Source organism: Hyperolius riggenbachi, chromosome 8, assembly GCF_040937935.1.
Source record: "Hyperolius riggenbachi isolate aHypRig1 chromosome 8, aHypRig1.pri, whole genome shotgun sequence".
Taxonomy (NCBI): domain Eukaryota; kingdom Metazoa; phylum Chordata; class Amphibia; order Anura; family Hyperoliidae; genus Hyperolius; species Hyperolius riggenbachi.
In genome coordinates, this window is record NC_090653.1 from 135,089,504 (window position 1) to 135,115,206 (window position 25,703).

The 25,703-nt window shown below is 41.1% G+C and overlaps 1 protein-coding gene across 4 annotated transcripts in view; it reads left to right on the forward strand.

Annotated features, from left to right (window-relative positions):
* The window catches only part of GUCY2F (guanylate cyclase 2F, retinal), a 296,029-nt gene extending 272,785 nt beyond the window's left edge, over window positions 1-23,244 (forward strand). For 2 of the 4 annotated variants that reach the window (XM_068251134.1, XM_068251132.1), the window contains 2 exons: window positions 2,650-2,735; window positions 22,632-23,244. In XM_068251134.1, the coding sequence (XP_068107235.1) occupies window positions 2,650-2,735; window positions 22,632-22,773 (228 nt within the window). In that variant the 3' untranslated portion in view covers window positions 22,774-23,244. Of the gene's footprint in view, window positions 1-2,649; window positions 2,736-2,838; window positions 2,928-3,461; window positions 3,793-22,631 lie in introns of those variants that run through there. The other 2 variants (XM_068251135.1, XM_068251136.1) reach the window with 2 other exon arrangements.
* The last annotated feature ends 2,459 nt before the right edge of the window (window positions 23,245-25,703 follow it).

The window sequence follows — 25,703 nt, forward strand, 5'->3', positions numbered from 1 at the left end:
ATACCTAGTATTCGCCTGAGTTATGCTCCTTTACACAAGGACATCGCTCAGGTGAAACTGGCAATTGAATTTGCCGGTAAATCCTGAGCGATGTGAGGAGATAAGAAGCTCGCATGTTTTCAGCTTCTTATCTCCTCAAATTGCATATGGCCCCTGGTGTATAAAATATAACTATTGACATCTACTGTCTTCTGAAAAGTCTTAGTTTTCAAAAACTCATCCTCCACATATAGTTCCAAATCCAAAAAGTTCACACTACTAGTGCTGATATTCACAGTGAATTTAATTCCCCAGTCATTTTTACCTAGGTACTCAATATATTTTTCCAGAGATGTCACATCCCCTCTCCAAATTAACAGCACATCGTCAATAAATCGACGCCAGAGGACCAGGTTCGCACCGCCACCTTTTTCCCCAAAAACATATTGTTCTTCCCAATGGGACATATACAAGTTAGCATATGCCGGTGCGAACCGGGTCCCCATGGCTGTCCCCCCAATCTGCAAGTACCACCTCCCTCCATAATCAAAATAATTGTGCTCCAAAATGAACTTGATGGATCTAAGAATGAAACATCTTTGTTCTCCATACAGCATTTCATCTTCTTCCAGATAGGAATTGACTGCTTCCAGTCCTTTCTCGTGTTTAATTATCGTATATAGGGAGGAGACATCCATGGTACATAGTATCCAATCACTTTCCCACTGCAGACCCCCCAATATATTCAAGACATGTTTTGTGTCCTCTATATATGCTTTAGTACTTCTTACATATGGCTGCAACACATAAAGTTAGTAACAAGATGTCATTACTGATATCACCCTGGGGTACAGTGTTAAAAAAGGAACAGTTCAGCTCCATCAGCCATTACAAATAGTGTTTAGGAATTAAAACGGAAAATAACTTTTACAACTTAATTCATTAAACATTGTTAGATTTATTTAGTAATTTCATGCAAAATTATATTTAAAGTTTTAAGGGAAAAATGATATTTAACGTTTTTAAATGCTAAATAATGATAAGCGGCAAAAATAGCGGCTTCACCATGCACAGTTTTCCATGCAAGCCATTATTTACTGTACGCAAAGGAGAGCGATCGCCAATAAAACATATACTGAGCTGATGTACAGATCGTTAGCTGAGTATGGGAAATACTATGTGCCATTATTTGTAACTGAGATAGCAGATACAGCAGACTGCAGCCTAGAATGCACCAATAGTGGGAAAGTACGGTAACTGTCGTTTTCCATCACAGTGAGGAGCAACTTCAAAGGACCACTGTCGTGAAAATCTTAACATTTAAAATATATGTAAACATACGGATAAGAAGTACGTTTCTTCCAGAGTAAAATAAGTCATACATTACTTTTCTCCTATGTTGTTGTCGCTTACAGTAAGTAGTAGAAATATGACAGAACCAACAGATTTTGGACTAGCCCATCCTCGTTGGGGATTATCAGTGTTTTCTTTATTTTCAAAATCATTTAGTGAATGGCAGTTGTTCTATCCAACTGCCAAAAAAGTGTGCAGCAAGCACAAAGGCTAGCCAGCATCTTTTTATAAATCTTTTTCAAGGAGTGTCTTTATAAAAAATATATTCCATGCTAAGAATCCCCTATGGAGAAATGGACTAGCCCCCAAAAAAAGGCTTACATCTAGAACCGCTGATTTATAGCAAGCCTAAAGCTTATATCAAATGGTAACATTTAAAATATTAGTGCGGTGTGTTTTTAGACTGATGACACAAACAATAACAGTAATCCACAATTATACAGTTCAGTAAACACTCCTTTAAATTAATTTATTCATCACAAAAATCTTAAGTTTAAAAACCAATAAGGTTTCTTTAGCACGGGTATATCACCTTAGTGCTATTGCCCACATAATGAGTGCCTGAAAAAACTGTAAGTGAAAGTACAACTATAACAACTAGTTAAACTTGTTACCCTGATAATGAAAAGGTTTGGCTTAGAAACCCAAGATGTTTGTGAGTAATATCTTCCCTTAAAGGGAAGATCCAAAGTAAAAAAAAAAAGTACTACTTACCGGGGCTTCCTCAGCCCCTGGCAGCCGATATGTCCCTCACCGCAGCTCCGCTCCCCACCGGTAGCCCGAGGTCCCCTCCATTGGAGATGTCAATCTCACCAGGTTGGCATCTTCTGCACCTGCACAAGCTCGCGACTGCGCCGCCTGTGATCGTGCTCATGTGGTCTGGAATATTCTGTGCAGGTGCAGTACTTCTGCACAGAACTCTCTAAGCCAGGTGAAGTTGGCATATTCAACGGAAGGGACCCTGGGCCTCCAGCTGGGATTAGAGCTGCTATGAGGGACATATCGGCTGCCAGGGGCTGAAGGAAACCCCAGGTAAGTAGAACTTTTTTTTACCTTGGATCTTCCCTTTAAATGAGTGCCAACTAATTGCATAATTGTAGATTCAAATATACAACATTTTCCAACTCCGGATGTAAAGAAACTCCTTACTGTCTAGACAGAATGGATTTTGTAAAGGTTTGAAGGCACCGTCTTTTCTGAAAGATTAGGTTAAAAAAAATTAAAATGTATCTCTGTATCTTCAAAACTGCAATAATGGCTTTTTAGCCCAAATTTGGTAGAATCTGGTAATTATGTCCTTTGTCTCTTTTGGATAAGGGTAAAGGTATTGAAGAGACATTCTGGCTGGTTGGAAAAGAAGGTTTTACAAAACCGTTACCTGTCCCTCCAGCGTTGAAGTCAGGGTAAGCGGAGAGACCATGTCATTCCAGAGCAGGATGTCCTCTTGCTTTTCTCCTTAACTGATTTTTTTTCCTTTTTACGTCACTATTTTGATATCGTTCACAGGCAAATGGGTCATGGTTTTCTGCAGGATGAGATATTCGCTTACAAAAGAAGAAAAGCAGAAAAGCAACTTGCAAGGAAGAATATCTGAGGTAATGTTATGCATGAAAATGTATAACATTACATGCTACCTGTGTCATATGCTCAAAGCAGTTCTCCTGCGGTCTATTTGCACTTTTTCTCCTTAATGTTTGGCACTAACCGTGAAGTTCTCAGTGAAGGAGTTTAATTTGCCCTTTGTACTAGCTTGATTGTCTTCTTGTTGGCCAAAATACAACCCTGCCATCCAAAGGAAATGACAGCACTGGGTACAATGGAAAAAAAGGATGTTGGAGAAGACCCTATCTTGATTAAAGCACCAGTCCCTTAAACAAGTCCAAAAGATTGCCAGTCAACCTCAGTTTTCAGGATCTATGGAATTAAGCTCACTACTAGTATACAATGCATATAAAATACAAACAACTAATATTGTTAGCTCATTTGGAATGAAAATTCTACTGACCAGAAGAATGGAAGTCATTCAATTGTATGTTAAATGTAACTTGTTCTTAAGAAGTCGATTGTGAGGAGCTGGTGCTTTAAACTGACCATCCAAAATGTCTCTTCTTGTTTGCTCAACTTTGCAGATCCAGTTAGCTGAGAAAAGAACATAGGAGCAGATTCTGAGTGCTGGTGTAAAGCATTGTGGAGAACAATCAGTAACACTGAGACTTTTGGCCAATCAGATTTTTTCAATTCCAGAAACCTCTGCTCCATTTTTTCAGAAACTCTTGTGCATGCATTTTGTATGTCAGAAACTCAAGAATAACAGTGCTTGCTCCATTGAACCTGCTGTCCATCCACTTCTGAGGCTAGTAAGAGAAGGATTTTAGATTGTTAAATATTCAATTTCCTTTTTATTTGTTTGCTAGACTGGAGATTGGCCAGTAAGCATATTTGTAGATATAAGACAAGAAATTCCCGCTAGGTATTTCTTTACATCATAGCAAATTTTAATTATTTATTTCTACTCAAGCTACCTCTTGAATCGGGTGCAAGCTGTCCTTTGACAGACTGGTATAATGTACTGATTGTAGAACTAAATACTGGAAGGCTCTATCTTAAAAAACAGTTATGAGAATTCTGTCTAAAAAGGACTTGCAAATATTTGCCAATTTTTTAGATATGCATTGCCTGTAGTGGTATGTAGCATAATGAGATAAATATGTATCTATACAGTAACAAACCTATTTTAGAACTTGATAGAACATGTATTCTTTTTTGTTTTTGCTTTTTTTTTTTACTGTAAGGGTTAATAAGCTAGGGACTATAAATCTGTACATCCCAGTTTCTGTACAGTGGGGTGAGTTTTACTGCAGTATGCATCATCCTAATAACTAATTAGAGGACATAAGCGATTTGCATGGCTGTAAAAATATGTTGGCAGCAGGGAACTGATAAAACGTTAAACGGTTAATCATCACTACTTTGCATGGGCACTGAATAACTAGAACATGTCAGTGAAACAGTTAGATCTGCAGACCTAGACTATTAACCCAGAAAATAAAAATACATATAAGGGGCTCCAGTGGAATAGTTATGCTGAGAATACACCATGAGATTTTTTGGCAGATAGATGGTTCGATAGATAATTGCAGACATGTCCGATCTGATTTTCAATTGTTTTTCTGATCAATTTCTCTTAGAAGTGAATGGAAATCGGAAGAACAATTGGAAAATCGATTGGAAAAACAATCGCACAGTACATCTGCTGAAAAATCTGATTGTGTATTCCCAGCATTAGGATTATTTCTGTAGATAATATTATTTATTTTAGCATTTTATTTTCACTCCAAGTTCCCTTTTAGGCTCCCACTATTTATTTATTATTGTTGTGCTGACCTGAGTAACCTATCCAGAAAGAAACCCGACAACTAATTCAGCAAAGGGTTTAAATGGAGACAAAAAAATGTGCATATTGACGCAAGGCTCTTCTAGAAGCATGCTATATTGTCCAAGCATAGCTTTTTTAAATTTAGAAATCAATTTATCCTACATTGGGTCGGATATATAACCTATCAGTGTCTGACATTTGAATGAATAACTCTATGACATTCCATAAATTGCAAAATTTTAAATGCACAAGAATGATTGTTGATTCAATCTGTGGGACAATAAACAAAATGGAATTCAGTTGCAATGTTGCAGGCCCATCCTGCAGCAAACAGTGAAAGACTAGGCCAGATTCTATCAACTTTATAGTGGCTGCATGGGGTAGAAGGCATCTGCAATACCTCAAGTGCCACATGAAACGTTGTAGAACCTGACTTACCTCTGGTACTTTTACTGGCACATCTTTCTGGTGTTGCGTTAACATAACATGCAAAAGTCTATTTTTTTCAATCATTTTTCATAATCAAATGCTTTAACGTAATACAGGTTTTCAGTTATCAAATGGGTGGTCTATGTTTTTTTACAATGCATTAATTGAATTCATCATCATTCAAGAGGCACATTAATTTTAATGATTTATAAACCACTAATATATATATATATATATATATATATATATTTATATTAAACAGGTTATGATCGGTTGACTAGTATCTTTGAAAACTCGTTATGTAATGAAATAAAGCTACATGGATAGATAGATTGGGGTTGATGCACTTTAGCACACGCAAATATTACCGTTACTATCAGCACCAGTTTCCATGGAGTTAGGTTTGTAGCGTGACCTGTGGTACTTGAATAGCGGGAGCGTTGCTAAGGTAACGCGTGTTACTAATGGTAAAGCTCATTAGCAACGCGCGTTACTGAAGCAGTTTTCACACTACTCAAGTACTGTGGGTCGCGACTTGTGGCACATACTGCCGGTAGTAGCGGTATTATTGCCGTATGTTGTCTGCGCACAGCAATATTACCACAGTTTAGGGCATCAACCCGATAGAAAACATTGCAAATAGGCCATTTAACCATTCCTATAACACATTTTTTATGCTTTCATAGTTTCATAAGATAATGCAGCAAGAAGAGTTTTGTGGGGTCTGGTCAACAGGCTGGGCAGACCCTTATGGATTTGATTATAAGCGTATATGCTGTGATGTAATGATGCTTCTCATCATGCTTTATGTTATCAATGCTTTATATTTATACAAGCAGGAAAAATATTTTGTCATATGCTTTAACTTTTTTCTCTAAAAATGTACAACCATCCTGGCTTGTGGATGCTGACACACTGGGTATTGTTTCATCATGGTTTACTGTAGGCCTGGGCTACACAAGTTAGATTCATTGCTTGAGATCCAAAAATGTATCTCCATACTGGCATTTGCTTCATTTTTTATACATTGGGGCCAGATTGCCACAGTTTTTGTCTTTATTAACTCCATTCAAGTGAATGACATTGTAGCTGTGTCTATTTTAAGGTTTTTAACCCCTCGCGTACCAGTAGCCTCTCGCCCCTTAAGGACCAGAGACTGCTAGTACTACCAAACAACGCTTACCAACGAATCGTCGCACATACCTGTCACTCTCACCGGTCACACCGCTCTCCCATCACCACAGGCTCATCTCTATGCCATCGCTATGACGGGAGAGCTCTGTGCGCCAGTCGGGAGCCGCTTTAATTGGCTCCTGACTCAGTCCAACAATGTATGCCAATGTGATTGGCTCACAGTGATCTCACAGTCAGGAGCCAATATCGGCTCCTGACTGGCTCACATAGCTCTGCTGTCATATGCCTCCATGCCCGTCAATCGCCGCTCGGATCTCCGCCTCTCCCCCGACCCTCTCTGTGAAGTCAGATGGAGAGCGGCGGGAGAGAGGCGGCGATGAGCGGGGATTGATGTGCTGAGAGGCAGAGCTACAGGGCTAAGCTCTGCCTCTTCAGGAGTTTACAGAGGGGATTTGGGGGGCAAAGACCCCTCATTTTGCCGTGGGATAGCGGTGGTTTAGCACTATGTAAGGTGCTTTACAGTAATAGCATGCTATTAGACTCACTTCAGTCTCTCTTTAAAGCACTTAAAGAGACTCTGAAGCGAGAATAAATCTCGCTTCAGAGCTCATAGTTAGCAGGGGCACGTGTGCCCCTGCTAAACCGCCGCATACGCGCCGCTTAACGGGGTCCCTTCACCCCCAAACCCCCCACTGCGACACTTGGTCGCAGGCTTGGTCGCTCCTGGAGGCAGGGCTAACGGCTGCAGCCCTGCCTCCATTCGCGTCTATCAGCCGCACATCGCCGCCTCTCACCCAACCCTCTCAGTGAAGGAAGACTGAGAGGGGCAGGGGAGAGGCGGAGATACGCGCTGACAGACGCGCGTGGGGCAGGGCTGCGGCGGTTAGCCCTGCCCCAAACAGGAAGCGCTCCCCCGCATTACGGAGGGGATTTGGGGGATCAGGGACCCCCGTTAAGCCGCGGGATAGCGGCGGTTTAGCAGGGGCACATGTGCCCCTGCTATATATGAGGTCTGAAGCGAGATTTATTCTCGCTTCAGACTCTCTTTAACAGCAAAGAAAGTATGAGAGACACATTGAGGTAAGTTTTTACTGCAGGAAAGTTTAAAGGGTCATTATTTCTGCTTTGTTTTATAGTTTAAAAGACAGAGGCCCATATGCAATTCCCTTTTCCTCTTAAGTTTTCACCTAGGTGATAATTTTTATTGTTCTTTTTAAATTAATTTTTCAGCATTTCACAGTTATAAAAAGTACCAAAAGTAGTAGAAATAGTACTATCAAAATTATTTTGTATATTTTCTGGCTTGCTGGGGTTTTAAAAAGCATTTTATTGACAAGGGGCCATATGCAATTCACTTTTTTACCTGAGTTTTCTCTTAGGAGAAATATTTTCATCTTTGATTTAAAATAACTTTTTAGCATTTTGCAATGAAAAAAAAAGTACCAAAAAGTAGGCAAAAAGTACTATCAAGATTAGAAAGGTGGAGAGGCGCTTAGGTGGTATGGGAGTACAGATGGGGATAGTGTGGTTCTTTTCACCCGCTGCTGTTCACTGGCCAGGGGTTCCCAACCACCTCTGGTTGTGTTATAAATGGAGTCTATATAGGTATGAACAGCGCTGAGAGTAGTAGTTGGATAATATAAGCTTTAATAGATTGTTATGGCCTGTATATATTCAGGATAGATTTCAAAGCACAAGGTCAAATGCTAAAAATACAGAGTTTAAAATCTGTAAAAAGTCTCACAGCATATAGCTAGAGTGCATATAATGCATACACATACCCTGCGTATGTTTAGGATTAATATTCAATCAAAAAAAGTCACTATTCAAAAGTGCAAAATATATAAAATCGCATATATTGCATACACGTACCCTGTGTGTGTTTAGGATTAATACTCAATCAAAAAAATCCCTATTCAAAGGTACAAAAAATATATAAAATCGCATAGCATGTAATTCAAATCCATATATTGCATATAGTTGTGTTATAAATGGAGTCTATATAGGTATGAACAACTCTGAGAGTAGTAATTGGATAATATAAGCTTTAATAGATTGTTATGGCTTGTATATATTCAGAATAAATTTCAAGGCACAAGGTCAAATGCTAAAAATACAGAATTTAAAATCTATAAAAGGTTGCACCGCATATAGCTAGAGTGCATATAATGCATACACATACCCTGCGTATGTTTAGGATTAATATTCAATCAAAAAAAGATCACTATTCAAAAGTGCAAAATATATAAAATCGCATAGTACGTAATTCAAATGCATATATTGCATACAGCTAACTCGGTTGTTGTAAAAGTTGTAAAAGTTCACACCGCATTGGGAGTATTCACCATAAATTATTTGACAAAGAATGCAATATTCAGTCAACATTCAACATTCAACCCCCATTCACTCCTGAGCCACCCGATGCCTGTTATGCACAAAAATGTGCTACCTAAATAAAAAAAAAAAAATTGTCAGAGAATTCTAGGACCAAAATGTCCAAAAAAGGGCGGGGGCAGATGAATGATGGGTATTCTAGTAGTAGAGACTGAGTTTAGAGTACCCCTCGTGGTTGCGCTTCAATTGCGCTTGCGGCAATTCCGCCGGATGTAAATAATGATGGATCACAAACTTGATGAACGGATCTTTTCCCCGATCAACGGGGGTACTCACGCTCCTGCAGCTGTCCAGGTGTACAGCGACTGGTGTCGTCCTGTGCGGGGCTCCAAATGTCCTTGTCCGCAATCCAGGTGCATATCTTCCGCTGGTTGCAGCGCTCCAGTTCCAGTGCAAGTGCTCCCTGACAGCGTGAGAGCTGTGCAGTATGACAAGAGTCCTCCCGGGTCTGCCTAGACACCGGTGGTATGCTTCCGGGTATGAAAGAGGACGTCACCCTTCTAGCGTGTTCGCATGCGTTGGGTCTTCTGGTCTGCAGTACCTGATGGCCCTGCTCACACGCTATATCCCTCCAGCTGACACGTTTCTGCAGTCCCGGCCGCCTTTATCAAAGCTTAATGGAAGTATACCAGTGTCTCAGCAAATCTCGGATATATTGTCTTTTCTGGTCACATGTCTTTCCCATAATGTACTCCAGTCTTAAAGAGACAGTAGTCCTTTCTCTTCCTCAATTCCTTTGTATTAGTTCCATAGTTCTTTGTTTATTGAGGTAACTTAAACACCACTCAAAACATGCATAGGGGCATGAGGCCAGGTTATCACAATTGTTGTAAGTTCAATTCCCCCCCGCTTGTACATTGTCCCATCTTCGGTTTATATATTACACACGCTGATTTATGCATGTGTCCCTACCAGCTCCAAGTCTTAGTGAGGAGGGTAGGAAGGAGGGGGAGGTGGGTGGGAGCGAGGGAAAGGAGTGTGGAGCAGTGGGGGAAAGGGGGGAGGAGAGAGATTGGGGAGTGGTATGGGGATGGATTGATCGGGGGCCACCCACTCTCTAAGCACTACAAAAGGCATCACAAGTGCAGTGTCCTGGATACAAAATTTATGGGGTTAGAAATTGTGACCAAGGACAGTAGGGGGGGCGATTACATCTCAAAAATGTCCTGTAGGGAAGGATACTGGATTTTTGAACTAGACTCCATGGCACCAAAGGGACTGAACATGGAGTTTGAGTTGTTTGGGTTCCTGTGAGTATGAGTGGGGTGGAGCCACCGATGCACTGATCCATCCGATGCCTAGGTATAACACCAGGATTTCCCTCCATTGGGGGCGCCACTTACACCTGGCACTCTCCCTACCCCAGGGCCCTCCATTCTATATACACACCTCCTCTTCTGTGGTGCCACCCACACCTGGTACCCCACCCCCTGATCAATCCATCCCCATACCACTCCCCAATCTCTCTCCCCCCCCTTTACCCCACTGCTCCACACTTCTTTCCCCCGCTCCCACCAACCTCCCCCTCCTTCCTACCCTCCTCACTAAGACTTGGAGCTGGTAGGGACACATGCATAAATCAGTGTGTGTAATATATAAACTGAAGATGGGACAAAGTACAAGCGGGGGGGAATTGAACTTACAACATATGTGATAACCTGGCCTCATGCCCCTATGCATGGTGTCAAAACCACGTTTTGAGTGGTGTTTAAGTTACCTCCATAAACAAAGAACTATGGAACTAATACAAAGGGATTGAGGAAGAGAAAGGACTACTGTCTCTTTAAGACTGGAGTGCATTATGGGAAAGACATGTGACCGGACATGTGACCAGAAAAGACAATATATCCGGGATTTGCTGAGACACTGGTATACTTCCATTAAGCTTTGATAAAGGCGGCCGGGACCGCAGAAATGCGTCAGCTGGAGGGATATAGCGTGTGAGCAGGGCCATCAGGTACTGCAGACCAGAAGATCCAACGCTTGCGAACACGCTAGAAGGGTGACGTCACCATCCATCCCCGGAAGCATACCACCGGCGTCTAGGCAGACCCGGGAGGACTCTTGTCACACTGCACGGCTCTCACGCTGTCAGGGAGCACTTGCACTGGAACTGGAGCGTTGCAACCAGCGGAAGATACGCACCTGGATTGCGGACAAGGACATTTGGAGCCCTGCACAGGACGACACCAATTGCTGTACACCTGGACAGCTGCAGGAGCGTGAGTACCCCCGTTGATCGGGGAAAAGATCCGTTCATCAAGTTTGTGATCCGCCATTATTTACATCCAGCGGAATTGCCGCAAGCGCAATTGAAGCGCAACCACGAGGAGTACTCTAAACTCAGTCTCTACCACTAGAATACCCATCATTCATCTGCCCCAAATGAAACCCCCTCCAAACACCCCCCCCACTGTTTTCGGACATCCTGGTCCTAGAATTCTCTGACAATTTTTTTTTTTTTAGTTTTATCTTTTTATTTAGGTAGCACATTTTTGTGCATAAACAGCATTGGGTGGCTCAGGAGTGAATGGGGGTTGAATGTTAAATGTTGACTGAATATTGCATTCTTTGTCACAGAATTTATGGTGAATACTCCCAATGCGGTGTGAACTTTTACAACTTTTACAACAACCGAGTTAGCTGTATGCAATATATGCATTTGAAATACGTACTATGCGATTTTATATATTTTGCACTTTTGAATAGTGATCTTTTTTTGATTGAATATTAATCCTAAACATACGCAGGGTATGTGTATGCATTATATGCACTCTAGCTATATGCGGTGCAACCTTTTATAGATTTTAAATTCTGTATTTTTAGCATTTGACCTTGTGCCTTGAAATGTATTCTGAATATATACAAGCCATAACAATCTATTAAAGCTTATATTATCCAATTACTACTCTCAGCGTTGTTCATACCTATATAGACTTCATTCATAACACAACTGTATGCAATGTATGAATTTGAATTACATGCTATCCGATCTTATATATTTTTTGTACCTTTGAATAGGGATTTTTTTGATTGAGTATTAATCCTAAACACACACAGGGTACGTGTATGCAATATATGCACTCTAGCTATATGCTGTGAGACTTTTTATAGATTTTAAATTCTGTATTTTTAGCATTTGACCTTGTTCTTTGAAATCTATCCTGAATATATACAGGCCATAACAATCTATTAAAGCTTATATTATCCAACTACTACTCTCAGCGCTGTTCATACCTATATAGACTACTATCAAGAATACTTTGATTATTTTTTTGCTTGCTAGTGGTTTAAAAGGGATTTTATTGACGAGTTTTAAAATATCACCTAGGAGAAAACTCAGGTGAAAAACTGAATTGCATATGGGTCAAGGTGTGAAAATATCAATTTGGAGAAAACTAAAGAGAAAAGGCAATTGACTTTTCCTCCCAAGTTTTCACCTAGGTGATAATTTTTTCATCAATTCTTTTTATCTTTAAAATAACTTTTTAGCACTTTGCACTCAAAGGGCCATATACAATTCTCTTTTTCACCTGAGTTTTCTCTTAGGAGATCATTTTTCATCATTGATTTTAAATAACTTTACGGCACTTTTCAACTTTAAAAAAGTACCAAAAAGTAGGTGACCAAAAAGTACTATCAAAATTATTTTGAGCATTTTCTTGCTTTCTGGTGGCTTCAAGGGCATTTTATTGACAAGTTTAAAAATATCACCTAGGAGAAAACTCGGGAGAAAAGTGAATTGCATATTGCCCAAAAACCCATATGCAATTCACTTTTTCTCCTGAGTTTTTGCCTAAGTGATATTTTCAGAACTTGTCATAAAATGCATTTTAAGCAACCAACAAGCAAGAAAATACTTAAAATAAATTTGGTAGTACTTTTTCACCAACTTCTGGGTACTTTTTAAATCTCAAAATGTTGAAAACTTAGTTTAAAGAGAAGATGAAAATGATCTACTAGGAGATAACTCAGGTAAAAAAAGTTAATTGCATATGGGCCAAAGTGCTAAAAATTAGGTAAAAAATAGTATCAAAATTATTTATGAATATTTTCTTACTTGCTGGTGGTTTAAAATGCATTTTAATGATGACAAGTTGTGAACATATCACGTAGGAGAAAACTTAGGAGAAAAAGTTAATTGCATACTTGAGTGTGCTTTTAAATATGCAACTGTGACAGAATGATGCTTTGTTATTAAAATAAAAAAGGTATATAACTGAAATAAAAGCAGGAGACTATTTTAATGTTCTATTCCTTATCCGTACTACACATACAATGCATTATATCATACGTTTTTATCACTTCAGGTTTGCTTTAAGGTGCAGAGCTACAACTCCATTCACTTGAATAAAGGCTCAGACCAATGTTGTGAAAAGCTAAGTGTAGTGATCTGCAGTTGCCTGGTGTCCTCCCCTATTTTAAATGTTTTTTAGTTCTCTGCAGTGAATTTTAGCCTAGTTGAAGCCACACTTGGATAGTTTTATGGCACACAAGTTTTTCACCTCCTGTGTTGGTAAATATGCCCAAGCTGCATCACTCGCAGGTCTTCAAAACTACTACTCCATTTTTAAAGAAGTTAGGTCACTGTATGAAAGCTAAATAAAAGCAAAATGGTGTGATTTGAAAATCACTGAAACTCCATATGCAATTGAAAATAGTACAAAAGACAATGGCTCATATGCAATTAACTTTTCTACTGAGATTTCTCCTAGGAGATCATTTTTCATCTTCCGTTTTAAATATTTTTTTAGCACACTTGCAATAGTAAAAGTACCAAAAAGTAAGTGAACAATTACTGTCAAAATTATTCTGACCATTTTCTTGCTTGCTGGAGCTTTATATAGAATTTTATAGACAAGTTGTGAAAATATAACCTAGTTCTAGGAGAAAACTCAGGAGATACAGGTAATTGCACATGGGCCAAAGGGCCCAATCCAATTCACTTTTTCTCCTAAGTTTTCTCCAAGGTGATATTTTTCACATTTTATCAATAAAATGTCTTTTAAGCAACCAGAAAGCAGAAATACCTTTTCACCTACTTGTTGGCAGTTTTTCAATTGCAGAGTGCTGAAACATTGTTTTAAACAGACGATGAAAAATTATCTCCTAGGAGAAATCTTAAGAGAAAACTGAATTGGATCGGGCCAGATATATTAGATTTTGAAACTGAGAAATGTTATTGTTTTATGAAAATATGCTAACTTTGATTTATTTATGCAGGTAGCATGTTTAAAAAAATGTGTTGAGGTAAAAAAAGACAGCAAAAAAAAAAAAAATCATGGAAAAACACTTCACACCTAATCATCTTAAATGACAAAAGGTCAGGAACATGAATGAATATAAAAAGGGCATCCTAGTGAGGCTAAGCCTCTGAGCCTATAAGAAATAAACATGGAAAGTGGTAAACTACAACTGCAAGTAGTGCTACAATTTAGAAGTAACATTCCTCGGCATACAATTACAAAGAAAAAGGGGAGTTCAGCATCTAACGTTTGATTCATAGAATCTAGAGAAATCTCTGTATGCAAGAGACAAAGTGGGCAACATAATTTTAAAGCCATCATGGGTGATGGTAAGGGACTGCATTATGCACATGACATCGGTATCTAGCATACCTAGGAGGACACCATTACTGGTGAATGATCTAAACAGCTTTTGGAGCATATATGATGCCATCCAGATTACATATTTTTCAGGGAAGGCTTTGTTTATTTTAGCCAGACCATGCCAAACTGTTTTTGCACTTAATACAATGGTCTGTAGCAAGAGTCCTGATTCTAAAATGCCCTCTTTGCAGTCCAGACCGGTCACTCACTAGAAACATTGGCAATTACTATTGCTACTACTTAGGAAATGTTCCCTGAGATAGGATTTCAGTGCCAATAAGAGAAGACCTAAAGCAAGAACAAGGTACACATGCCCCGTGCCAGCTTTTTAAAAAATGTGTGGCCAGCATAAAAACAGCATATATTATCTCAGATAACACTAATATTTCTCATTTTCAAAATCTGCTGTGTTGTTTTTGCTATACTTTCAATTAAACATGGTTTGCAAATCATCATATTATGTCTTGATCTACATTTTGTCACAACTTTTTGCTGTGACTAGGTCGCATTCAGGGCCAGGTCTATACTGTTTGCTGCATAAGGCATGCTTGTGAGGATGCGATTCCCCCAACCTCCGAATTGGAATGAACACACAACACCTGACAATTTGCACCGCATGTTACAGCTGCGGTGAGCCCCCCAAAAAACACCCTCAGTATAGGTAGGTAGCCAGGTATAGGTGCCCCCAGTATTGGTAGCTACTACAGTTGCCCCCAGTATAAGTTAGCCAGATACAGTTGTCCCAGTATAGGTTGGCCAGGTACTCTCTTCACTTCTTGTTTCTGCCTGGTGATGCCCCCAGACTTCTGCCTCCTGAGGAAGTCGCCTCACTTGGCTTCATGGGCAGACCAGGCTAGGTCGCATTTTGCTGAAGAGACCCAGGAACATCCAAAATGGGGAGGGCACCAGGAACTTGTGGATCACCCATGGCAATCTTCACATACAGGTGAGCAGGGTGTTTGAAGTAAACACCCCTGTTATCTGAAGCCTGTGGTTTTTCTTCAGTTCCAAAGAAGGGTACATATTTTGATTATCTAAGAAGTAACTATCAGTCAATTACTCCTTTATGAATATGGAAACCATCACCATTTATTTACACGGTGGCGCATGATAGACCGACCCAGCTGCCTGTCATGAACAGGAGTATACAGCCAGACACCGGCCGGTCTCCTGCGCCTCTTATTCAATCCTTGTTGTGTGTCCTCCCCAGCTTTATTGAAGCCTGTGTTGCTTGCATTTGCTACCATATGAGAGCATTACCCTTACAGCAGAAAATACAGGCAACTCAGGCTTCAGTACAGTCAGGGAGGACACACAAAGCAGGCATTGAGTAAGAGGCGCATCCGGACCAGCCAGCGTTTACTTGTATACTTGTACTCATGACTGGCAGCCAGGCCGGTCTTTCTTATGCTGCCCTGCACTATCTATGCCAGAGAGAAGTGGAGATCTCAGATAACTCTGGAGGACAGAAAAATGTTTGTATTTATGCAGAAATAATACAATGTTTCTGTCAGTTATAAAGTGACCTTATTGACTTTAATTGGAGCATTTGTCCAAAAAGAGTTAAATCTTTTGATCTCAAGAAATTCATTGTGCTACTTTATGGTATCACAATGTGCCATTATATAAAAAGATTCACAACCATTGAGAAGTGATGAATTTGCTTTTAGATTCATCCATTTTGGCAGCGGTGAGTGATTTAGCTATGACAAGGGGAATCCATATAACTGAAATAATACCTAACTTAAATGCACTGGCAAGGTTTTTGTTCAAGATGCAAATGGGTATCAGGCATGTTTTATCTAAAATCAATAATCCCTTTCTAGATTTGTGAATATATGGCAAGAAATAATGAGAAATAAAATCTTGCTTCCATACATGTGAAATGTGCCAAGCCTGATAATGGTCTAATTTAAGGCCATGTTAGACTAGTGACTTGGCAGCTGTGACTAGTCTCTGTGACAGGTTGCTAAGTAGCTGCTGTTATCCAGTACTGTAGCTACTGATCATTTTAGTGTCCCATAATTATTAACAATTCCATTAGTTAACATTAGAAGCAACTGCTTAGCAACTTGCTACAGAGACTACTAATTGCACCTTCTTAGGCTCTCATAAGATGATATACTAAATAAACTGCGATTGAAACGTTAATTACATTTGATCATTTATAATACAGTACTGCCTTCTTAAACCATAAGATAATTGCAGATTTTCCCTTCCTTGAGTCTGAAGAGCAACACCCACAATGCATCGCTTTAGAAAAAGGGCTGAAGCCATGAAATGACTCCTTTATGCTGATGGCATACATCCAGAGCTCCTGGTTTATATTACAACTAAACTTATCTTTAACGTAATAGAAATATATAGGTCAACTTACAGACAGGTGTTTCAGGCAATTTTTATCATTGAAAAGTATTGGTTTATTCTGGTTGTGAGAGTGTATTCAGTTTGTGTTAAAATGAACCTGAACTTAGAACGTCCTCTCTGCCTTAAAAGATACGCAACAGCATAATAACAAAAAAAAATTATAAACATTTCTTTGTTACAGCTGATACAAATCCTAAACTAAATATGCACTGTTTCTACTTCCTGTTTCATGTAAACAGACATATTATTAAAGAGACACTAAAGCAAAAAAAAAATTATGATATAATGTTTTGTATGTGTAGTACAGCTAAGAAATAAAACATTAGGAGCCGAGACATAATAATAATAATAATATTGTTTCCAGTACAGGAAGAGTTAAACTCCAGTTGTTATCTATGCAAAAGAGCCATTGGGCTCCACGACTTTCAGAGTCGCAGAGAGCTCTGACTTCTGGAGCTTATTATCTCAAGTGTCTGGCACAGTATTGCTTTTTTTCTGGAGAGAACAGTTCAAAAGTTCACAAGCCTGCTCTGTAAAATCATTTAGAATGCTGAGTGGTGTGTAAACTGCAAATATTAGAGAATGATGCAATGTTATAAAAAAAACTACCATATATCCTGGGCTATAAGTCGAGAAATTTAGGACTGACTCACAGTGTAAAAGTGGGGGGGTGGACTTGTACTTGAGACAGTCCTAAATTTACCAACTTATAGCTGGGGTCCAGCTCCTCTTTCTCTTAATTATGCTATACTAAACTGCCCCCTCTCTGGCTCTCCCTCCCTCTCTGCCTCCACCTACTAATAATTATGGCCAGTTTCACTAACAAACCTCCCCTCCCTTCCTAGCCGCTGTGCTGCCTCCCTGTCTCTCTAGCTCTGAGTGCCCGCTGCCCTCTCCCTACGGATGCCCGCCTCTCTCTCCCTGTTACGTGAATTCAGTGTAAGCCGGGCTGACATACATTACCTAATCCCCCGCTGCGCGCTGTGTCCTCTGATCTCCTCTTCGCTGATGCCGGTAAGCGTACTATAGCGTCTCACCCGTTTCCGGTACCATGTTTGTCACATGGTACCGGAAGCGGGAGAGACGCTATAGTACGCTTACCAGCATCAGCGAAGAGGAGATCAGAGGACACAGCGCGCAGCGGGGGATTAGGTAATGTATGTCAGCCCGGCTTACACTGAATTCACGTAACAGGAAGAGAGAGGCGGGCATCCGTAGGGAGAGGGCAGCGGGCACTCAGAGCTAGAGAGACAGGGAGGCAGCACAGCGGCTGGGAAGGGAGAGAAGGTTTGAGGGGAAACTCTGCCCTAGGAATGTATGCCTGCTGTGCTGCAATGTGCACTCTGCATACAGGGAACTCAGGTTGGGAGGGGGGGGGAGAGGGGTCTACAGGTGGGCAAATTAAGGAATCACAAGGCACACAGAAGGGAGGACACAGCTACAGCCATACAGGGCTCAGGGGTTCAATGCTGGGCAGGTGCTGGCTGCAACTGGGGAGTTAGCTATTAACCTCTCCTAGTTTCCAAGTGCAGACATTACTTCTGGTCCCCAAATGCAGAACCAGTAACCCTCCTAGTCCCCACCTGCAGCCATCAACTTTCGTGGGCCGACTTATACTTAAAACATTGAAAAATACCGACTTAAGCGGGTCAAATTTTGGGGTCGACTTATACACGAGGTCGACTTGTATCCAAGTATATACGGTATATAATTGAAAATAAAAACATGAGAATATTTTCTTTGCTACTACTGTTCTAGTAATTATCCATACTACACAACTAATTCTTTTTATCATAATTATTTTTTTTCTGTTTCAGTGTCTCTTTAACCTTCAGTGCTTTAAAATGGCTTTATCTGCCATCTTTGCCATAGGCAGTGCAGTCATGTGACACAGGAGAGAGATCAGATTACAACTTGTAATTAGATACAATTGAGGGCTAATTAAACAGGCTAAACTCTCTAAATACATAAAGGGTGCACTCCTCTATGTATTTATTCAGTCGTGTGCAAGAGTTCAGGTCCACTTTAAGGTTTGAATAAGGGATGGGGGTGAGAAGTAAATAGTTTGCATGCAGTTTGGAATTCAGCCAAATAATTACTGCATCTACTATATTTGTTTGGCCTCATTTCAAGTTGCATACAATTTTAATATAAACCCAGAAGATTTGCATCCTATTGACCTTCACTAGATTAACGACATATGAAAGATATAACACACATGAAAGGAAGAGATAACCTTTTTTTTGTTTGAAGAACATAATATTGAAGTCTGCAGTGGTTTTTCAGAAGGGGGGCTATAGGTTCTGTAGGCCCACACTATAATTTAGTGGTTCTAGTTCTCCATTACTTAAAGGAAACCTGAGATGGGGGATTAAGAAAAGTGTACATACCTGGGTGTTCCTCCTGCCTTTTTCAGGCTGTTCGCTCCCTTGCCATCTTCTCTGGCTGCCTCGATCCTTTGATAGCCGTCCCGTCAAGTCTTTCATTTGGGGCGTACTGCACATGCGTGGCCCGGCTAGGAGCGGGCCCCATTGTGCTCCTGTTGCCGGAGCATTCTGAGCCTGCACAGCTGCACTGTGCATGTGCTGACTCAACCCAATTGGAGGAATTACCGGGCCGGCTAGTGGAGGAACGAGGTGACCCAGGAGGACAGCGACGGAGTGAACAGCTTGAAGGGGGATGAAGGAAGCCCCAGGTATGTATAACTTTTTTTTTTAGTCTCTGGTACACTTTAAAGGACACCTGAAGTGAAAAAGATATGGAGAATCCATTTATTTTCTTTCAAACAATGCACATTTCCTGCCTGCCTTGATGATCCTCTGCTCCTAGTACGTTTTGCTATACACTCAAAACAAGCATGCAGATCTGATGTTGAATTGAGGTTTGACTGGTTTTGACACTTTGTAGAGAATGAGTGAGAGTGAGTGATTCAAACACTGATGCCTGAAAGATCAGCAGGACGCCAGGCAACTGGTATTGTTTAAAAGAAAATACATATGTCAGCTTCCATATCCCTCTCACTTCAGATGTCCTTAAGGGCCCATTCACACTTGCTGATCGCAAAACGCTAGCGATTTTGCTAGCATTTTGCTGTGGCGTTTTTTGGCGATTAACGCGTTTTGCGCTTCTATAGCACTAAAATGCGATCACCAGGAAATCGCCTGAAAATGGTGCAGGCTACGCATTTGCGTTTAGCATTTTTGGGCGATTTGCGGCGATTAGCGCAAATCGCCCAAATGAGAACGGGCCCATACACTTTTATTACCCTAGCGCATTGAAAAGCGCTAGAGTTTGAGCATTTTGCCTAAATCGCCAGCAAAACGTTCAAGTGTGAATGGGCCCTTAATTGTGTTCCGATCAAACATCCAACAATATGTATACTTTTTATTGCCCTGCAGCTCATTGGAGTTTTGAAGCAAACACAGTGAAATTTCACTGTACAATTCTTGGGGCATTTTTGGGGGAATTTATGTTTGTTCAATTTATAGATCATACCCACAGATAGGGATTATCAATCATTTTTCTGACATCTCACATAAAGAAAAACTTAAGTGACGTGTAACTTGATGAGCTTTTGAAGGCTTTTAATGGCTTTCAGGAGAGCGTTGTGTTTTCTGGGCTTTTGGTGGCTTTTGCAGGAAATATAGGGAAAGGGCTTTCATTGGTTTCAGTAGCCTTTGCTGGCTTACAAATGCAATGCTAGCAACCGCAAACGCCTTCTAGGAGATGTATGTTGCTTTTGAGACAAAACAAGATGGTGGGATCAACTGCCAGGCTTTCATGAAAGCCTGCAAAAGCTTATACTAAATGCTCCCATTCACTTGCATGGGACTGCAATACATACCTAAAAACATTACTTTTAAAACACCGCTTTTAATGCCAGCAAAACGTCCGTGTGAACCAGCCCTATCAGAATGGCTGGGAATCAGTGTTCTGTAGTGTTCAATGTAATAATATCTTTCTGCTTTGATCCATAAATGAATAATGTGAATTAGGACTGCCAATGTTTCTTTCTATTTTAAGATAAATTAAGAAAACAACATATATTTAAAGCTATGTGACAAGTAGCAGTGAAGAATATTTCTGCTATGCCATGGATGATTCTGGAGCTATAAATATCAGAAAGTAATCCAAAATAATAATATGCTCACTGAAAGAAAATCAAGATTAATTTCACTGCATGAAAGCTTGTGGGGTTTTTTTTTTTTGTTTATTAGTAAAAATCACTTGACCATTTCAACTACACTTTTTAGGCAGTTATTACTATGCTTATTTCTAAAGAGGATACAAAATTAAATGATGCAAAGAAAAGCTAATTTTAAATATATATTATAGTAAATTATGTTTTTGTATACTAAAATACATGGGCAAGGTGAATGACCATTGCCAGTCCATATTATTATTTTTGATTGCTTGCTAGTTAAGAAAGTTTTTATGGAACTGATTTAAACGGTTCAACATCTTTAAAGTGGACCTGAACTCTTGCATAGGACAGAATGAAAACACAGAGAAATGCACCTGTATTTATTTAGAGAGTTAAAGGGATACTGTAGGGGGGTCGGGGGAAAATGAGCTGAACTTACCCGGGGCTTCTAATGGTCCCCCGCAGACATCCTGTGTTGGCGCAGCCACTCAACGATGCTACGGCCCCGCCTCCAGTTCACTTCTGGAATTTCTTACTTTAAAGTCAGAAAACCACTGCGCCTGCACGCCCGTGTCCTCGCTCCCGCTGATGTCACCAGGAGTGTACTGCGCAGACACAGACCATACTGGGCCTGCGCTGTGCGCTCTTGATGACATCAGCGGGATCGAGGACACGGCAACGCAGGCGCAGTGGTTTTCAGACTTTAAAGTCTGAAATTCCAGAAGTGAACCGGATGTGGGGCCGGAGCATCGGTGAGTGGCTGCGCCGACACAGGATGTCTGCGGGGGACCGTTAGAAGCCCCGGGTAAGTTCAACTCATTTTCCCCCGACCCCCCTACAGTATCCCTTTAAGCCTGTCTAATTCTCCCTCATCTGTGACTAATCACCAGTGTAATCACCAGAGTAACCTGATCTCTCAGCTGTGTCAGCTGGCTGCTACGGCAGAGCAGCTAACTGGTAAACACAGGAAGTTAACAATAAGCACGGGCAGCACGGTGGCGTAGTGGTTAGCGCTCTCGCCTTGTAGCGCTGGGTCCCCGGGTTCGAATACCAGCCAGGTCAACATCTGCAAGGAGTTTGTATGTTCTCCCTGTGTCTGTGTGGGTTTCTTCTGGGCACTCTGGTTTCCTCCCACATCCCAAAAACATAATGATAAGTTAATTGACTTCCCCCCTAAATTGGCCCTAGGTTACAGTAAATACACGATACATACATAAATAAGACATATGACTATGGTAGGGATTAGATTGTGAGCTCCTCTAAAGGAACAGTTAGTGACAAGACTATATTCTCTGTACAAAGCTGCGGAAGATGTTGGCGCTATATAAATACTAAATAATAATAATAATAATAAGTCTGCTTCCATAAAAGCAGGAAGTAGACACACTGCAGATATATCGCAGGATTTGTATAGTCTGTAACAAAAAAAATGTTTTTCTTTAAAAGGTTTATGCTGTTGCTTATCTTTTAGAGCAGAAAGGAAGTTCTGAGTTCAGGTCCGCTTTAAATGTGATCATTTGTTTGATGCTATAGTTCAAATGCAAGAATGCAATGTAGAAGTTTGTTATATTGAAACAGTGATGATACTATATTAGCTGCCTTCATGATACATAAATCTGTAAGTGTAAGTTATTTGTCTTTTGGGGACTCTAAACATGGTTACTCAAAGCAGATACTTCTAATGTTCCAGACAAAACGCATATCACTTGAATATGATGTTCTTTTTATGGCAAATCTTCATTTATTTCATCATAATTTATATACCTTGCTGGAATACATGGAAAATGCTGAATGCTACATCCACTGACGTAGTTAATTTTTCCTGTTTTATTTTTTTAATTTCTAGGGATGAATTACCTAATTCATTTAGGGATGAATTACCCTTCAGAGATTTAAAGCGACTCCTAAAGACAGCAGTGAAGAAAATTTCACAGGTCCGACACATTACATCCCTTATGACACCTGAAACAGAAAGTGAATACATGTAGCTGCAGATGGTGACCTTAATCTTTTGGATTAAATCAAGTCTGAATCAGTTAAGAAGGACACCTTTCAGGAGGTCATACTTAACAAGATTTACATATTACACCAGATAAACTACCTACAGATGGATCATTGCTATGCAAAAGACAAAATCCCTGCATTTTCCCAATCTCCAGTCTCTGATCTATGCAAAATGTGTACACTGCGGGGTCTGCTGCATGGCCTGTATGGATCCAGAAAGCACGCTCCTCTCCAAGCTCCCAGATGGCCTGCAAGAGATTGCTGGGCAGTGCAATACAAGCCTTCCTGCCAGAGAGTGGGATGAGATAATAGGGAAAGGTCTCTGTAAAATACAGTACATGCTTTTCATACTCCACATTGATATTTTTATGTACATTTATTTTTGTCTTAGAAGAAATGTGAATAATACATCGAAAGTGTAATTTTAAGGCAATAAACTCTAGTTTATCCACATATATCGTCATAGTTCAGCTGTGAATGGTGTGTACGATCTCTAATGGCATTTATGCACCTAGCAGGCAGGTACCTAGCGTGTACCTTGCAGAGTAAGCACAATGGAGTTGTATAAAAATATTTACCTTCTCCCATTGCACCAGGTCTTCTCTTCCTTTTAGCATCTGCACACTTTATGCTGCCCAAATTGAGTGGCTGCTGGGAGGAAGAGAAGACTCAATACAATGGAGGTAGGTAAATATATTTACTTATGTACTTAGTTATGCTGTGCTACTTTCCTGAGCGGGAGGTATCCGGGATGTTGACTGAGTGACCACTACGAGTGTGTGTGTGTGTGGGGGGGGGATTACAGCAGCGAGGGGGGGACCCATGCCCATTGTGTTTGCTGGAGGGCTAGAGGTATATTAATATGCTTTCCTAAAAAGGAGACGTTTCCAAATATTTGACCCCTATAATCCAAAGACATCACTTCAGGACAGCAGATTCATGTACCGATCATTCCCTCATGTCCTTGAAAAATGCATAGGTTTATAGCACCTACAGTCTATTCATTTTATGCAGCCATATATCCAGGGACAGTTCTACTTTTTGCTGACTAAGGCTCCCTGCACACTGCAAATCCGTTTTGCGATTCCGATCCCGATTTTCAATTCCGATTTTCCCTGAATACATTCAACAGAAAAACAGATAAAAAAAATGCAGCATGCAGTAAAGATTAAAAATCAGAATCGGATGTAAAAACCAATTAAAAAGCGGAATCGGAATCATGTGCAGGGAGCCTAAGGCAAACTTGTGAGCATGCCCGTCCCCTTCTCCATTTGGAATGGTCGCGCAGCACCGACAATTTGCACTGCACATTAAAGCTGTGGTGCGATAAAACAACACCCTTAGTATCAGGGCCGTTTCAAGTAACAATTGGGCCCTAGGGCAAAATTAGCCTGGGGGCCTCCCAACAGACACCCACGACCAAAAAGCCCCATTAGAGTTGTTGCAGCCAAATTTCCCTCCTGGGCCCCTAAACTGGCTGCTTACCCTCCCCCAATCCCCTCCCAACTTAACAGACTCTGCAGATTCCCTGGGGAGCAACAGCTAAGATAGGGAGGGACACCTTGGGGCCCCTACAGGCTCTCGGGCCCTTGAGCAATTGCCCATTTTTTCCTATGGTAGCTCCGGCCTTGCTTAATATAGGTAGGTAGGTGGCCAGGTATCTTAATATAGGTAGGTAGGTGGCCAGATATAGGTGCCCCCTGTGTAGAAAGCCACTTATAGGTGCCCCCAGTATAGGTAGCCAGGTATAGTTGCCCACAGTATAGGTAGCCAGGTATAGTTGCTGCTAGTATAGGTGGCCAGTATAGTGGTAGGCTGTATAGTTGCCCCAGTATAGGTAGCCTGGTACAGTTGCCCCAAGTATAGGTGGCCAGTATAGTTGCCCCAAATATAGGAAACCAGTATAGTTGACCCCAGTATAGGTAGCCAGTGTAGTTGCCCCCATTATAGTTGCACCCAGTATAGGTAGCCAGTATAGTTACCCCGAGTATAGGTAGGCTGGTATAGTTGCACCCAGTATAGGGAGCCAGTATACTTGCCCCAAGTATAGGTAGACAGTAATAGTTGCCCCCAGTATAGGTTATCCAGGTAGGAGCCCCCAGTATAGGTAGCCAGTATAGTTGGTTAACCAGGTAGGTGCCCCCGGTAAGTAGCCAGTGTGCTTCCCCTCTCTCCGGCCACCGTTCATCTGAGCAGCGGCTCCTTCTCCAGGATAGTAGGTCCGGTTCCCCCTCCTCGCTACTACAATTGATCTCAGAGCAGCGGCGACCCACAGCGCCACACTGAAAGAAGGAGAGCATCTTCCCTAGCAGCACATTACAGGAAGTACTTAATTCCTGCATATGAGCCTTTACCAGGGGAGTGTGGCGGTGATTGGCAGCGTGGGGCGGCAGGCTGCGTCACTCTTCTCCCGGATCTGAACTTCCGGTTTCTGCCTCCACCCACTATCCTCATCATGTGCTGTGTGGCAGGGTGGGAAGCAGGGGCCGGGGGGAAGGGGTGCATGCGAACGGTCAGGCATCTGAGGCGGGCGGCGGTAAGGCAGATGGTGGCAGGCCAGGCACGCTCTTCTTCACTGTTTGTGCCTGCTGTAGCCTCCACACTTTCAATGCCTCAGGAAGTCATCTCGCTTGGCATCATGGGCTGCCTGGGCCTGCATATATCACAGACAGCTGCTTCTTGCTGTTTTGGCCTTCATTAATGCATTGGTGCAGAGTAGTCAGACAGGTAAGCTGCAGTCAGTGGTTCTGGATGTATGCCTGGCTTTTTAGGGACATGAAGGAAAAACTTGCCTGATTACTCAATGTCCTGAAATGATCCTTTTTGGGAATCACAGCTTGGTCAGGAAGGCAAAACTGACATTTGCAAAGCTGTTTCAGTGGGGACTTTTGCTTTCTGATTCTTGTACCTGAAT